The sequence below is a fragment of the Dasypus novemcinctus genome, chromosome 10 (assembly GCF_030445035.2).
Source record: "Dasypus novemcinctus isolate mDasNov1 chromosome 10, mDasNov1.1.hap2, whole genome shotgun sequence".
Lineage (NCBI taxonomy): Eukaryota > Metazoa > Chordata > Mammalia > Cingulata > Dasypodidae > Dasypus > Dasypus novemcinctus.
Genome location: NC_080682.1, coordinates 3,572,595 through 3,586,509, shown reverse-complemented (window position 1 = coordinate 3,586,509; position 13,915 = coordinate 3,572,595). Strand labels below are relative to the sequence as shown.

The following is a 13,915-nucleotide window of genomic DNA, read 5'->3' as shown; positions in this document are numbered from 1 at the left end:
TTCCGGGTATTTCATGTCAGTGGAGTCATGTGACGCTGGGCCCCTTGTGTCTGGCTTCCCACTGAGCCTAATGTTTCTGGGGCTCGGTGGTAGTGGGGCTCTGAGCTCCCTGGCCCCTGCGGCCGAGCACTCTTCCTTGCGTGCATGTGCCCCATCCTGCTTCTCCGTTCGTTTGCTGAAGGCCACGTGGCCGCTCCACCTTTGGGCGCTGTGAGTCACGGACAGGTCCCTGTGTGGCCACAGACCCGGGCGTGGAACCACTGGTCGTACAGTAATTCTGTGTTTCATCACTTGAGGAACCAAGGGACCCTCCTCCAAAGAGGCCGCCCCATTTTACACCCCGCCCCCAGTGCCACATGGTCCCCGACACTCGTTAGAGTCCGGCTTCTTTGTAGCCACCCCGTTGCATGGGAAGTGGCTTCTCGTGGTTTCGGGTGGCTTCCCCGGTGGTTCACGGGCCTGGTCTTGGGGGATCTCAGGAGCCTGTAAGGCTGTGGGTAACGAGTGGGTGTCCTTTTGCATTGGGCCCCGGCATCAGGCCAGCAGGGCAAGCCCCTACCCCCGCGTGAAGGTGGCCTTCGCCCTCTCGTGCCGCGATGACTTGCTGCTGCCGCTCTCGGAGCCAGTCGAGTGGAGCTACCACAGTCCTAGCGAGGAGATAAGGTAGGGGCACCACGCGGTCGTCTGGGCACCGCCCTTTGGCCCGGCTCGGGTCGGCCGCGGGGGGAGTTTGCAGGGTGGTGGATGGCGGCTGGGAGCGCATGTCCAGGGGCCACCGCCCTGGGGCTGAGGGCTTGGGCACCGCAGCCAGCACGTCGGGCTCCGCTCCCAGCTCCCCGCCCCACTCTGTGGCTTTGGCCGAGGAGCCTGTCCTTCCCGCATCTCAGTCCCCCCGTTTTAAAGCGGGGGAAACGGCGGGCCCTGGCTCACAGGCCTGTCTTGAGAATTGAGGGGTGACATCAGTTGAAGTGCTTGGAGCAGAGGGCGTCTCCGGAGAGCTCCATCAACGCCCGCTTTCCCCCGAGCCTGCGCCCACCCGGGGACCTCCCCCGGGAAGCCCACCCTGCGTGCCGCGGCTCGGTGCATGCAGGTGATCGGCTGCTGCTTCTGCTTGCCCCGCAGCCTTGGGCCCGCCTGCTGGCTCTGGGACTTCCTGAGACGCAGCAGGCAGGTAAGAGTCCTTGTTTATTCTGCCGGTTGCTCCGTGTTTAATCTCTGTGCAGGCGAGTGGGCTTTTTCTTTAATGCGAACAACAAAAGCCATTTTTTCACTCTGCCTTAGCGGGGGGTCAGTCCCCCCAAGCCAGAGGCCCCAGGGATGCACCTAGATTTGGCTCAAGGCTCCCAGGCTTGGCGCTTCGGTCCCCCGGCCTTCAGACGCGCCGTCTCCCTTCTTCCCTTCTTCCCGTGCTCCTGCGCGTCTGTTCCCTGTGGGGACACCTTGACGCTCTCCAGTGTCCTTCTCTTTCCCTCTGGAAAGCCCTTCATGGGCCGTGCGGGGCAGCCTTCCTCCCCCAGTGAGACCTCGGGCGCCCTCGTGCATGTCTGGGGGTCTGGGTACCGTCGGCCCCCGCTGCCCCGGGGCTTCGCTCACGCCGCCTTCTGCCCCGCCCCTTGCAGGCCGGGTATTTCCTGCCTCTGAGCGGCGGGGCGGACAGCGCGGCCACCGCCTGCCTCGTGTACTCCATGTGCCGCCAGGTCTGCGAGGCGGTCAGGAACGGAAGTAGGTGCCGTGTGTCATTGGTCAGAAGGGGCCCGGGGGTCAGCTGGGCGAGGAGCAGGAGGCACGGGCAGACAGCCACCCCGGCACGGGCCGTGCACTTGCTGACAGCAAGGCCATGAGATGTCTGGGGCTTGGGCCGACCGGGCCACCAGTCAGGCCGCCTCTGCCTGCTGCTGCGTGTCCACAGTGTGGCCCAGTGGCAAGAGCACGGGCTTTGGGGTTCAAGTCTGCCTGCTGTGTGCAATGACAGCGAACAGGACCTTAGTGTATCAGAGAAACGGGGTGACCGTACTTACCGATGGGGGAGTGTAGGGACGATTAAGTGGGATCCAGGCATAGAGGCACCTGGCAGGGAGCACGTGCTCCTACCTGGCGGGGAGCAGGTGGTTCTACCTGCCAGGAGCAGGTACTTCTACCTGGCGGGGAGCAGGTGCTCCTACCTGGCAGGGAACAAGTACTTCTACCTGCTAGGAACAGGTCCTCCTACCTGGCGGGGAGCAAATGATTCTACCTGGCGGGGAAGCAGGTGCTCCCACCTGGCGGGAACAGGTGCTTCTACCTGGCGGGGAGGAGGTGCTTCTACCCTGGCCATCCTCGTGGCTTGCAGATCAGGAAGTGCTGGCAGATGTCCGGACCATCGTGGACCAGATTGACTACACCCCCCAGGACCCCCGAGACCTCTGTGGGCGGATCCTGACCACCTGCTACATGGCCAGTGAGAACTCCTCCCAGGAGACGTGCCAGAGGGCCAGAGAGCTGGCCCAGCAGATCGGGAGGTAGGGCAGGTGGTGGCCGCTTGGCCTGGGCGCAGGGAGGCGACTGTGCTGAAGACGGGGCTGCCGGAAACCCCGCCTGGGCCTGTTTGCTTTTAAGCATTGGTCCTGCGATGAGCAGGTTTCTGCTTCCTCCTGGTTTCAGCCAGGTTTTAGGAGAAGCGCGTGTAATTTCCAGCCAGGTTCTAGAGCACGTCTAAGCGCCCCACACTCCCTTCCCCTCCTTCTCGTGCCCGGGCACCAGCCGCTCCCTCGGGGGCGAAGTTCCCTGCAGAGCCAGGCAGCAGCTCTGGGGAGGGGGGGGCAGCCTGTCCTGCTTGGGCCTCTGCACTGCACTTGGGGGCATCCTTCCAGAGAGGAGCAGCGGGTCCCTCTGGGAACGTTCCGCCCGTTCCCTGCCCGCCCCCTTTGCTGAGCTCGTGGGAGCCAACCCCCTCACGGCTCTTTCGTCCTTGCAGCCACCACATCGGTCTCAACATGGACCCAGCCGTGAAGGCCGTCGTGGGCATCTTCAGCCTGGTGACGGGCAGAAGCCCTGCGTTTGCCGTGCACGGAGGCAGCAGCAGGGAGAACCTGGCCTTGCAGAACGTGCAGGTGTGTGGCCAGGCCGCTGCCCCACGCGGGCCGCAGGGGGACGCCGGTGCTGGGTCAGCAGCGCTCATGAGAGAGAGCCATCGTGCAGCCTCACGGGCACGCCTAGGGGCCTACGTGTGCGAGAGTGAGCGTGCATGAAGGTGTGAGTGTGAGCATGTGTGGGTGTGAGAGTGAGCGTGCATGAAGGTGTGTGAGCATGTGTGAGATGGGTATATAAGTATGTGTGAGAAGGTATGAAAGTGTAAAACTGGTGACTGAAACCTCATGGGAATTGGTCTGTGAGTGTGCGGGTAAGAATGAGATTGTGTGAGATGTGCAGATGTGTGCGAACTTGTGAATGTGGACACTGGTGTGTGTGAGAGTGAGTGAATGAGATTTGTTGGCACACAAGTACGTGAGTGTGTGTGAGCATGAGTGTGAGCTGAGTGTGTAAATGAGAGTAAAAGGTGGTATGAGTATGAATGAGGGTTTGTGAGTGCACATGAATGTGAGTGTGAATTAGTGTGTGTATGAAAATGAGTGAGCGTGTGTGCATGTGAATGTGTGTGTATGAAAGTGTATGTGAGTGTGCATGTGTGCATGAAAATGAGTGAGTGCGTGTGTGCCTGTGAATGTGTGTATGAGAGCGTGTGAGCATGCGTGTGTAAGCATGTGTGTAGGAAAGCGTGTGCGTGTGTGTTCTCAGTCTTTGGGGCATGGCCCTGGACAGCTCTGCCCAGGCTGCTGAGGCAGAGCTGGCCGCGGGGTGGGCGGTGGGGAGAAGAGCGGCCTGGGGCCCGCGCTGGGGTCTTGGCCTCTCTCTGCTGAGCGGGGCGTGCCCTTCCCGCCCCCGGCGATGGCCCGGAGCCCTTCCCGCGCAGCCCTCCATCAGCAGTGCCCCTCGGCACTCCGGGCCCTTCCCCCACCCAGCTCGCCGGGCCCTGGCACGGGGCAGCCCCCGGGGTGCCTCGAGACTCTCAGGCTCTCGTTTTCTCTGAGCATGGGCAAGCTCCTGGATTACTTTTCTTTTTTCTGAGATGTCACCCATGGGACGCGCGTGGCTCGTGCGCTGGGGAGCAAGGCGCAGGCGCCCGTCCCCGCCCTGTCCCCTGACGCCGTGCTCCCTCCCTCCAGGCCCGGGTCAGGATGGTCCTTGCTTACCTGTTTGCTCAGCTGAGCCTCTGGGCTCAGGGCGCCCGTGGGGGGCTTCTGGTGCTCGGCTCCGCCAACGTGGATGAAAGGTGCGTGTGGCCCAGCAGGGCGCGGAGGGCGGCGGGCGCCGCGTGCCAGCCCAGGTCTGGAGATACGTGGGGGCGGCCCGTTACCCCGTGGGGCTCCTGGCCAGCGCGGAGCCGGGCAGCGTCTCCTGAACTCCCCAGGGCCCCGGCGTTGTCTCCCCTGCCACCCCCCCGTCCGCTGCCCCCAGCTCCAAGCAGCTCCGTCCAGTGCGTGCGTCCTCGCTCCTGCAGGGCGTCCAGTTCTCCCCGCCTCCTGTCCTCCCACTGCGTCTTGGGCGTGGCTCTTTGCCTCTGGTTTTCCTCTCAAACCAGATAGCTCATTTTTTTGATGTGGACTTGAAATATTCTTTTCTCTTATAACTACTGTGTTAAAAAATATTGTAGAGCCTCCCTATTGTTTTTTGGATGAAATTCAAGCTGACAATCAAGCCTGCTGGTAGAGGCAGTTAGAACCTCCTTTCCCTGAGGGCAGCCTCCATTCCTCTCAGCCAGTTCTCTTTGCAGTTCTTAGCTTTTCTGTATTAGCTGGGGAGTGTTAAAAACTTTATCTTCTGTTTTTCTATCCATCCACTTATGTAATGATCTATTCACCCAAATCTCCATCCATCCCTCCATCCATCTACCCATTCATCCATCTACCCATCCATCCATCCATCCATCCATCCATCTACCCGTCCATCCATCCCTCCATCCATCCATCTGTCCATCTTTCCATCCCTCCATCCATCTACCCATCCATCCTTCCATCTGTTCATTGTCCATCCATCCATCCATCCGTCCGTCCATCGTATGCTTTCATAGATGAACAAGAACATGGTTGGTTATAGAGTTCTTTCTTTGTAATTATCCCTCCTCACAACCCTTGCCCATTATTTTCTGCTATTTAATATTTTAACAAAAAGTAAATTTTTTTTTTTCTGGGAGGGGGTTCTGGGTGCTTAAAATTTCTACATGTCCATTTATAAAATAAAGATCTTATACACATCTATCTCAATATTCATCTCTTTTCATCCCTTTTTGCCTTTAAATCTTTCTTATAGGTAGGTAGAAGTGTTCCTACAGTGGAGGACAACTTCCTTCTCTTCCTGTTTAATTATGTTTTCTCTGTTCTGTTTGTTTGATATCTATGCTGGCTCAATGTTTACTTATTACACTCCCCATCTACTAGTCTTTTCTCATCAGTTTTAACCATTTATATCTAACATTGTTAATCTGGTGTAGAATCTTTGGCCTATAATTTTCTATAGTAGTAATGCTTTTTTTAAAATTTAATTTATTGAAGTATATCAGTCATACATAAACATACATAACGAATAAGTGTGTAGTAATAGCTGTGAACTTACAAAAGAAACATAGATAACATCATATAGAACTCTCATAACTCATCCTACCACCAATACCTTACGTTGTTGTTAAACCTTTTTAACTAATGATTAAAGAGCATTGTCAAAATATTACTACTAACCAAAATATTTTTCCCCCAACCAACCCTATTATTATCTTTATATCATTTATATATGAACATACATGAAAAATTAAGTGTACAGTAAAAGTTGTGAACTTAGAAAGCAAATGTGCATAACATCTTACAGGGGTCCCATACATCAACCCGCCACCAATACCTTGCATTGTCATGAGAGATCTGTTACAAATTGTAAAAGAATATTGTCAAAATCATGCACTAATCATAGTCTTATCTTACATTTGGTGCATTTTTCCCCCAACACACGTTATTATTATTTTTTAAATATATTTTTTATGACAGAAATTGTAAACTTATAAAACAATCATACGCATATGTGGAATACCCAAGTAGTACCCGTCTATCAACACACCACACTGTGGTGGAATATTTTCTATAGATAAGATAATATAATCTGATTGTTACGACATCCATAATGTGCATTTTTTTTGTCTTTATTTTTTTAATGTTACATTCAAAAAATATGAGGTCCCCATATACCCCCCACTCTCCTTCCCCCACTCCTCCCCCCATAACAACCTCCTCCATCATCATGAGACATTCATTGCACTTGGTGAATACATCTCTGAGCACTGCTGCACCTCATAGTCAATGGTCCACACCATAGCCCACACTCTCCCACAGTCCACTCAGTGGGCCATGGGAGGACATACAAGATCTGGTAACTGTCCCTGCAGCACCACCCAGGACAACTCCAACCCCCAAAGATGCCCCCACATCACATCTCTTCCTCCCACTCCCTACCCCCAGCAGCCACCATGGCCACTTTCTCCACACCAATGCCACATATTCTTCATTTGGCTCACATTTTCCATACTGCCTCATTATCAACACAGCACATCTTTGGCATAGATGCAAGAATATTATATTACTGCTAACCACAGTCCATAGGTCACTGCAGCTGTATTTTTCCCATGCTTCTCCACATTCCCAACACTGTGCAGTAGTGATGTACATTTGCTGTAGCTCACAGAGGACACTCCTGCATCTGTACCATCAACCACAATTCTCATCCACCTCTCGTTTTACTGTGCTATTCAGTTCCTAGATTATTCTCTAGCCTTCTGTCAATTGGCATTTACATATCTAGAATACCGTTTTCAGCCACATCCCCATATATAAACTAGCTATTACTCACTATGTGTTACCATGTACTCTATACATTTCCACAATTTTATAGTAAAGCTAATTAAAACTTCTTTTTTTTAAAAAAAAATTATTTATTTATTTTTAAAAATTACATTCGAAAAATATGAGGTCCCATTTAACCCCACTGCCCCCACCCCCCACTCCCCCCACAGCAACACTTGCTCCCATCATCGTGACACATCCATTGCACCTGGTAAGAACATCTCTGAGCATCACTGCACCCCATAGTCAATGATCCACATCATAGCCGACACTCTCCCACGTTCCATCCAGTGGGCCCTGGGGGGATCTACAATGTCCCGTAATTGTCCGTGAAACACCACCCAGGACAACTCAACGTCCCGTAACTGGCTCCACCTCTCATCTCTTCCTCCCATTCCCCAAACCCAGCAGCCACCATGGCTACCCTTCCCACACCCATTCCACATTTTCTCTGTGGACATTGGATTGGTTGTGTCCATTGCACACCTATGTCAAGTGGGGGCTTAGATTCCATATGGATACTGGATGCACTCCTCCTGCTTTCAGTTGTAGACACTCTAGGCTCCATGGTGTGGTGGTTGACCTTCTTCAACTCCATGTTAGCTGAGTGGGGTAAGTCCAATAAATCAAAGTGTAGAAGCTGAAGTCTGTTGAGGCTCTAGGCCTGGGTGTCATATTATCAGCCCAGAGATTCAAATCCCCTAAATATATCTTAAACCCAGCACCTATTACAATTCCTATAAAGTAGCATAGAAGTCTTATGAAGAGAGATCCCCTCTGAGTCCAGTTCCATCACGCAGAAACACAGGCTCCAAAGAAGGGCCATCTGCCATGGCAGTGAACCCCATCTGCCATGACTATAGAACCCGTGGGTCTCTTTATCCCTCAAAAGAACCAATACCTGGGGTTGTATCTACTTTATCTGTCTCTCAGACTCTGCTCAGGTGTGCATAAGGGCATTCCTTCTGACAACCTCCAGACTTTTTTAGAGACTCATAGCCTTATAATCTCATTTCTCCTTTCCATTTCCCCCTTACATTAGGTCAATCAGCATTTTGAAGTCATGTTATTATATGTAGACAGGGATATTCTGCTGATCCGTAAAACTTCTATATATGTTAAACATCAGTAGTCCATCAGTCCTCCTCTTATCTCCTTTAAGAATCCACCACCTATCACCAGGTCTTGAAGATATTTTCCTATAATTTCTTCTACAAGTTTTATGGTTCTTGCTTTTATTTTTAGATTTTTGATCCATTTTGGGTTAATTTTTGGATAAGGTGTGAGATAGGGGTCCTCTTTCCTTCTTTCAGCTATGGATATCCGATTCTTTCAGCACCATTTGTTGAATGGACTGTTCTGCCATAGCTGTGTGGGTTTGACAGGCTAGTCAAAAATCACTTGACCATTACATGTGAGGGTCTGTTTCTGAGCCATCAGTTTGGTTCCATTGGTCTATGTGTCTGTCTTTGTGCCAGTACCATGCTGTTTTTACCACTATAGCTAGGTAATATGATTTAGAGTCTGGAGATGAGGGTTCACTTTTCCTTTTTAAAATGTTTTTGGCTATTCAGGACCCCTTACCCTTCCAAATAAATTTGATGATCATGTTTTCAATTTTTTTATTTTTAATGCTAGTGGAATTTTTATCGTGATTGCATTGAATCTGTAGATCAGTTTGAGAATTGACATCTTAATGATATTTAGACTTCCAATGCATAAGCATGGAATGTTCTTACAGTTATTTAGGTCTTTTTAAATTTCTTTTAACACTGAGTTGCAGTTTTCTGAATACAAGTGCTTCACATCATTGGTTAAGTTTATTCTTATTTGAGTTTTACCTGTCATATTTTATTTTCACCACTCTTGACACTTTTAGTTACTTTTATTGATATAATCTTAATTTCTAGACTTTCTTTCAGGCCTCTCTATCCTGTCTTTTCTTTTCAGGCTCTAACACGCCCTTAACTATTTCCTGAAAATCTGGTCTGTTGCTTAGAAATTCTCTCAGTTTCTGTTTGTCTGTGAGTATTCTAATCTTGCCCTCATTTTTGAAAGACAGTCTTGCTGGAAAGAAGATTCTTGGCTGGACGTTTTTCTCTTGTATCTTAAATGTATCATACCACTGTCTTCTTGCCTCCATGGTTTCTGGTGGGAAATCAGCACTTAATCTTATTGGGTATCCCTTTTATGTTATGCATTGCTTTTCTCTTGCTGTTCTCAGAATTATCTCTTTGTCTTTGGCATTTGGTACTCTGATGAGTATGTGTCTTAGAGTTGGTCTATTTGGATTTTTTCGGATGGGAGTATGTTGTGCTTCTCGGACATAGGTATCTATGTCCTTCAATAGGGTTGGGAAATTTTCTACCATTATTTCTTCAAATATTCCTTCTGCCCCTTTTCCCTTCTTTTCTCCTTCTGGGACACCCTTGACACGTATGTTTGCATGTCTCTTGCTGTCATTTAGTTCCCTGAGACCTTGTTTAGTTTTTTCCATTCTTTTTTTCATCTGTTTTTTCTTTGTTCACTTTCAGAGGCCATTTCTTCAAGCTCACCAATCCTTTCTTCTGCCTGCTCAAATTTGCTATTACGTGACTCCAATGTTTTTTTAAATTTCATTTATTGCACCTTTCATTCCCATAAGATTTGCTGTTTTTCTGTGTATGCTTTCAAATTCTTCTTTGTGCTCATCCAGTGTCTTCTTAATATCCTTAATCTCTTTAGTCCTCTCAATGACTTTACTAAGGAGATTTGTTTGAATATCTACGATTAAGTGTCTCAACTCCTTTATGTCATCTGGAGGCTTGTCTTGTTCCTTTAACAGGGCCATAGCTTCCTGTTTCTTGGTGTGGATTTTAATTTTTTGTTGGTGTCTTGGCATCTGGCCTACTAGAGTATTTATTCTGGGTGCAGTTTTTCTCTTTAGGGCTTCCTGCCCTTTCTCCCTTGCTGGTTGTGCAGTAGGAGCCAAGGGTGTAGCTGGTCCTGTAAGCTGTGGAGGCTCAAGCTGCCCTCATTGCCCCAGGGACCAGTGAAGCTTCTCCCAGCTTTCTCCTTTGCCCAGGGTAGGGACAGAGTCACAGCTGTGTGGAATAATCCAAGTCGTGCAGGCCTAGAGTGTACTTGCCCAGATAGACTGATGAAGCTTCATAGCCCTTTCTCCCCTGCCTGGGGCAGGGATGGAGCTGCAGGTGTGGGCAGCAATCTACGCAGTGCATGTCCAAGATGACTGCAGTTGCCCTGGTAGACTTCGGATTTTCAGTCTGTGCCAGCCAGAGATACCTGCAGTTACCTGTATAAGCTGGTGCAGGGCCTGCCAGCCTCCTCTGTGCCAAAGGTGGGGCTGAAGCCTAGGCCAGGGCTGCAGGCTGATCTGGGCACCGTGATTTTACGCCAGCCGGCTTCCCCTCAGGCTGGGGTGGAGTCAGAATGGCAGCTACTGGCCTCTTTCTGACTTGGGCTGGTTCACACCCCAGCAGTTCCTAGAGTGGTACCTCAGCCAGCCAAGTCTACCAATTAGTAGCTGAAATCAGCAACCAGCCATCTCCTCCTCCCTTGTTTTTGGGAAATGGAGCTCCCAATTCCAGCTACAGAATAGCTACTGGGGTGTTTCGTGCCACCAGAGTGGGACAATCACTGGTGTCCACAGCTTGGCCTGTATTTTCCCAGAGAGGCTGGCGCAGGGCCCTGCAGCTTCCTCCCTGCTGAGGACGGCACTGGGGCTTACACTACAGCTGCAATATGACCTGGATGGAAAGAAGCCAGGCCCCCCAGCACTGGGATTTTCAGTCTGCCCCGCTTCCCGTCATGCCAGGCGTGGAGCTAAGATGGCGGCTCCTGGCATCTTTCTGACTTGGACAGGCTCAAACCTTCGCTGTTCTCAGGATTACACTGCAGCCCACTGAATCTCCTCATCATAGCTGAGGCTGGTGCCCAACACTCTCTTCCTCCCCCATTTTGAGCAAGTGGCGCTTTCGATTTCCGCCGCGGAACGGCTCCTGAGGCGGCTTGTGTCTCCAGTGGAGGACGGCACCAGCCTCCGGGGCGTGGAGCCTCTACTAACGAGTCTTCTCTGCAGATGGGCATCTCCTTCCACTCTTCCAAGGATGTTGCAGGATGCTCTTCTGGCCTCCTGGAGCCCCCAGACAGCTGCTTCAGCAGCGCCAGAGAGCTCTGGGCGTTTGCTAACTGCCCTGTGGCAGGAGCTGACTCGAGCGCACCTTATGCCACCGCCATCTTGCTGGTTCTCAGTGATGCTTTTTTATAATTACCTCTAAGGCACCTTTTAATTTTGTTGCATTCCAATTTACTCGTTAATTCAACAAATATTTGTTGAACACCTGCTGAGTATCAGGTATTCTCTTAGGTATTATGAAAAAACAGAAAAATAATCCCCATTTTACTCTAGTGGAAGGGGGCAATAACGAATGAAATATATATTTTATGGTAAGCTCTACAGAGAAGAGGAAAGCTGGAAAAGGGAGAGCAAGCATGTAATTGTAAACGGGGGCTGGGGGGTTGCAGGGCCTCCTCACTGAGAAGGGACACTTTATAAAGGCGCGCAGGAGGCGAGTTCCAGAATGGCCTGTGCAAAGGCCCTGAGGCTAGAGTGTACCAGGACTGATGAGCCAGTCTTTGTCTCTGCAAAGCAAGGTCTTGGCTGAGTGGAGAGCTGGAGTCAGTTTGAGAAAGGCAGAGGATAGTAGCCGGAGGGAGCAGCGGGGACAGGAAAGGGTGTTTTCTTATTTTAAGGTGGTAGAAATGAAAACATGTTTATATGAGAAAGGCGCCCTAGAGAGCGAGGCGTTTTCTGACACGGGAGGGGAGGGACCTTCGGGTGACGTCCTTAGGTAGGCCAGAGGAGTTGAGAGCTGGTGGAGGAGAGGAGGGGGCAGCTGCGTGTGTGGACACAGGAGCAGGTGGGACGCGGGGTGCTGGCCGTGCTTTCCCCAGTGAAGCAGGAAGCAGAGTCACAGCAGTGAGTGGGAGCGAGCACAGGTGTTTGGGGGAGAGCGGGTGTGATGGTCGGAGACGTGTGATGGACCAGGGCCACCGTGTGGGTTGACGGCAGCCTCAGGACCCCCTGGAGGAGCTGTCGTGCTTCTCTCCAGCCGTGCTCAGCTGCAGGGGTCCCCGGGCAGAGCGCGGGGAGAGCTGGATTCCGGGCTGTGTTTTGTCAGTGTTGTGGGTTGAAGTGACACCAAATGGATGAGCTAATGTTCTGTGCCCACACCCCCGTGAACTTGTTTGGAAACAGTGTTTGGGAATGGCGATGATGCGCTGAGACCTCAAAGGGGCAGGGTGGGCTCTTGTTCAGTGACTGTCCTTTCAAGGTGGGGAGTTGGGCATGGATGCACAGGGGCTGTGAGGATGCGTCGGGGGCCCAGAGCTGCCTCTGCAGCCAGGGAGGCCGAGCAGGACGGCAAAACCGGAGGCCGGCGGGGCGAGGTGGGACCCAGCCCTACCGCTCTGAAGGGCGCGGCCCGGCGCACACCTGGACTGCAGCCTCCCTGCCTGGGCGGCAGTAAATTCCTGCTGTTTGGAGCCCTGGGTTTTGGGCCCTTGTTTCAGCCAAGCCATTGTGTGATCATTTGTTTTAGCAGTGGGGAAATGAAGACGCACAGGATTTGTTTTAAGGTGCGAGATCATTTTTTAAGCTAGTGGAAGTGATCTCAGATAGAGGGAAAAATCGATGATGCCCACAGGGAGGGGAGGATCGCTGGAGCTGTGTTGATGGATTGAACTTATGGAAAGGCATGGAATACTACTTTTTCAGCACAGTTGTCCTTAGAGTCAGACCAGGCCACCAAGTCAGTCTTAGTGTTGGTCAGAAAACTCCTGGACTTCCGTTCTGCGCGGAGCCCGGGCCCCGGGCCCCTGCCCTGCGCTGTCTCCTGCTTGGCGGAGACGCCACACCTTCCGCGCTTAGCTCTGACTCACTCTTGGTGTTAGCTCTGCGGCTTCCTTGGGGGTGAGGCACTCGTTAGCAGGAGGCGAGGGAAGCAGCAAGTGGCAGGGTGAAGACTGGCCAGTACATGCCAGCACGGGCTGGAGGAGCCTGCTCGACCGTCCACTGCTCCTTTAACAGGCCAGGGGGCAAGAGAACGCCCCACCTGGGGTACTTCCCAGGAGCCCCACCTAGGGTAGATGCAAGGAGCCCCATCTGGGGTAGGCTCAAGGAGCCTGTATTAGTCAGCCAAAGGGGTGCTGATGCAAAATACCAGAGATCTGCTGGGCATTATAAAGGGTATTTATTTGGGGTAGGAGCTTGCAGATACCAAGCCAAAAAGCTTAGGTCACTTCCCTCACCAAAGTCTACTTGGAGCAAGATGGCTGCCGACGTCTGCGAGGGTTCAGGCTTCCTGGGTTCCTCCCTTCCAGGGTCTTGCTTCTTCCTGGGCTCAGGGTTCCTCTTTTCCTGGGGCTTGCTTCTCTTTCCTCTGCGAGCTGACTTCCCTGGTCTTCAGCTTAAGGCTTGAGCATCAAACTCCAACATCAAAACTTCAAAATCAGAAACCCTCACATCAAAAGCTCCACTCTGTCCTCTGCCATGCCTTTATCTGTGAGTTCCCACCCACCAAGGGGCGGGGACTCAACAAAGCTCTACTGACATGACCTAATCAAAGCCCTAGTCATAACTCAGTCCTGCCCAGGTACAGGTCAGATTACACGCATAATCCAGTATTTCTTTTTGGAACTCATCAATTATATCAAACTGCTACAGAGTCCCACCTGGGTTAGGCTCAAGGAACGCTACCTGGGGTAGGTTCTAAGAGCCCCGCCTGGGGTAGTTCTAGGTGCCCCACCTGGGGTAGTTCTAGGTGCCCCACCTGGGGTAGTTCTAGAGCCCCGCCTGGGGTATGTTCTAGAGCCCCGCCTGGGGTAGGTTCTAGGTGCCCCACCTGGGGTAGGGTCGAGGCTCCTCCCCACCCAGGTTAGGTACCAGGAGCCCTGGACGAGGGTCACCATGGGTGGGACGGAGGGGACTGGCTCCA

The 13,915-nt window shown here is 51.9% G+C and overlaps 1 protein-coding gene across 3 annotated transcripts in view; it reads left to right on the top strand.

Annotated features, from left to right (window-relative positions):
- Positions 1–13,915, top strand: part of NADSYN1 (NAD synthetase 1) — a 60,296-nt gene that overhangs the window by 32,497 nt on the left and 13,884 nt on the right. For all 3 annotated transcript variants that reach the window (XR_011649842.1, XR_011649841.1, XM_058304992.2), the window contains exons 11-16: positions 539–663; positions 1,123–1,171; positions 1,620–1,722; positions 2,330–2,498; positions 2,954–3,089; positions 4,203–4,309. Coding sequence is in view for 1 of the 3 variants with exons in the window: in XM_058304992.2 (XP_058160975.1) it covers positions 539–663; positions 1,123–1,171; positions 1,620–1,722; positions 2,330–2,498; positions 2,954–3,089; positions 4,203–4,309 (689 nt within the window). In the remaining 2 variants the exon portion in view is untranslated. The remainder of the gene's footprint in view (positions 1–538; positions 664–1,122; positions 1,172–1,619; positions 1,723–2,329; positions 2,499–2,953; positions 3,090–4,202; positions 4,310–13,915) is intronic.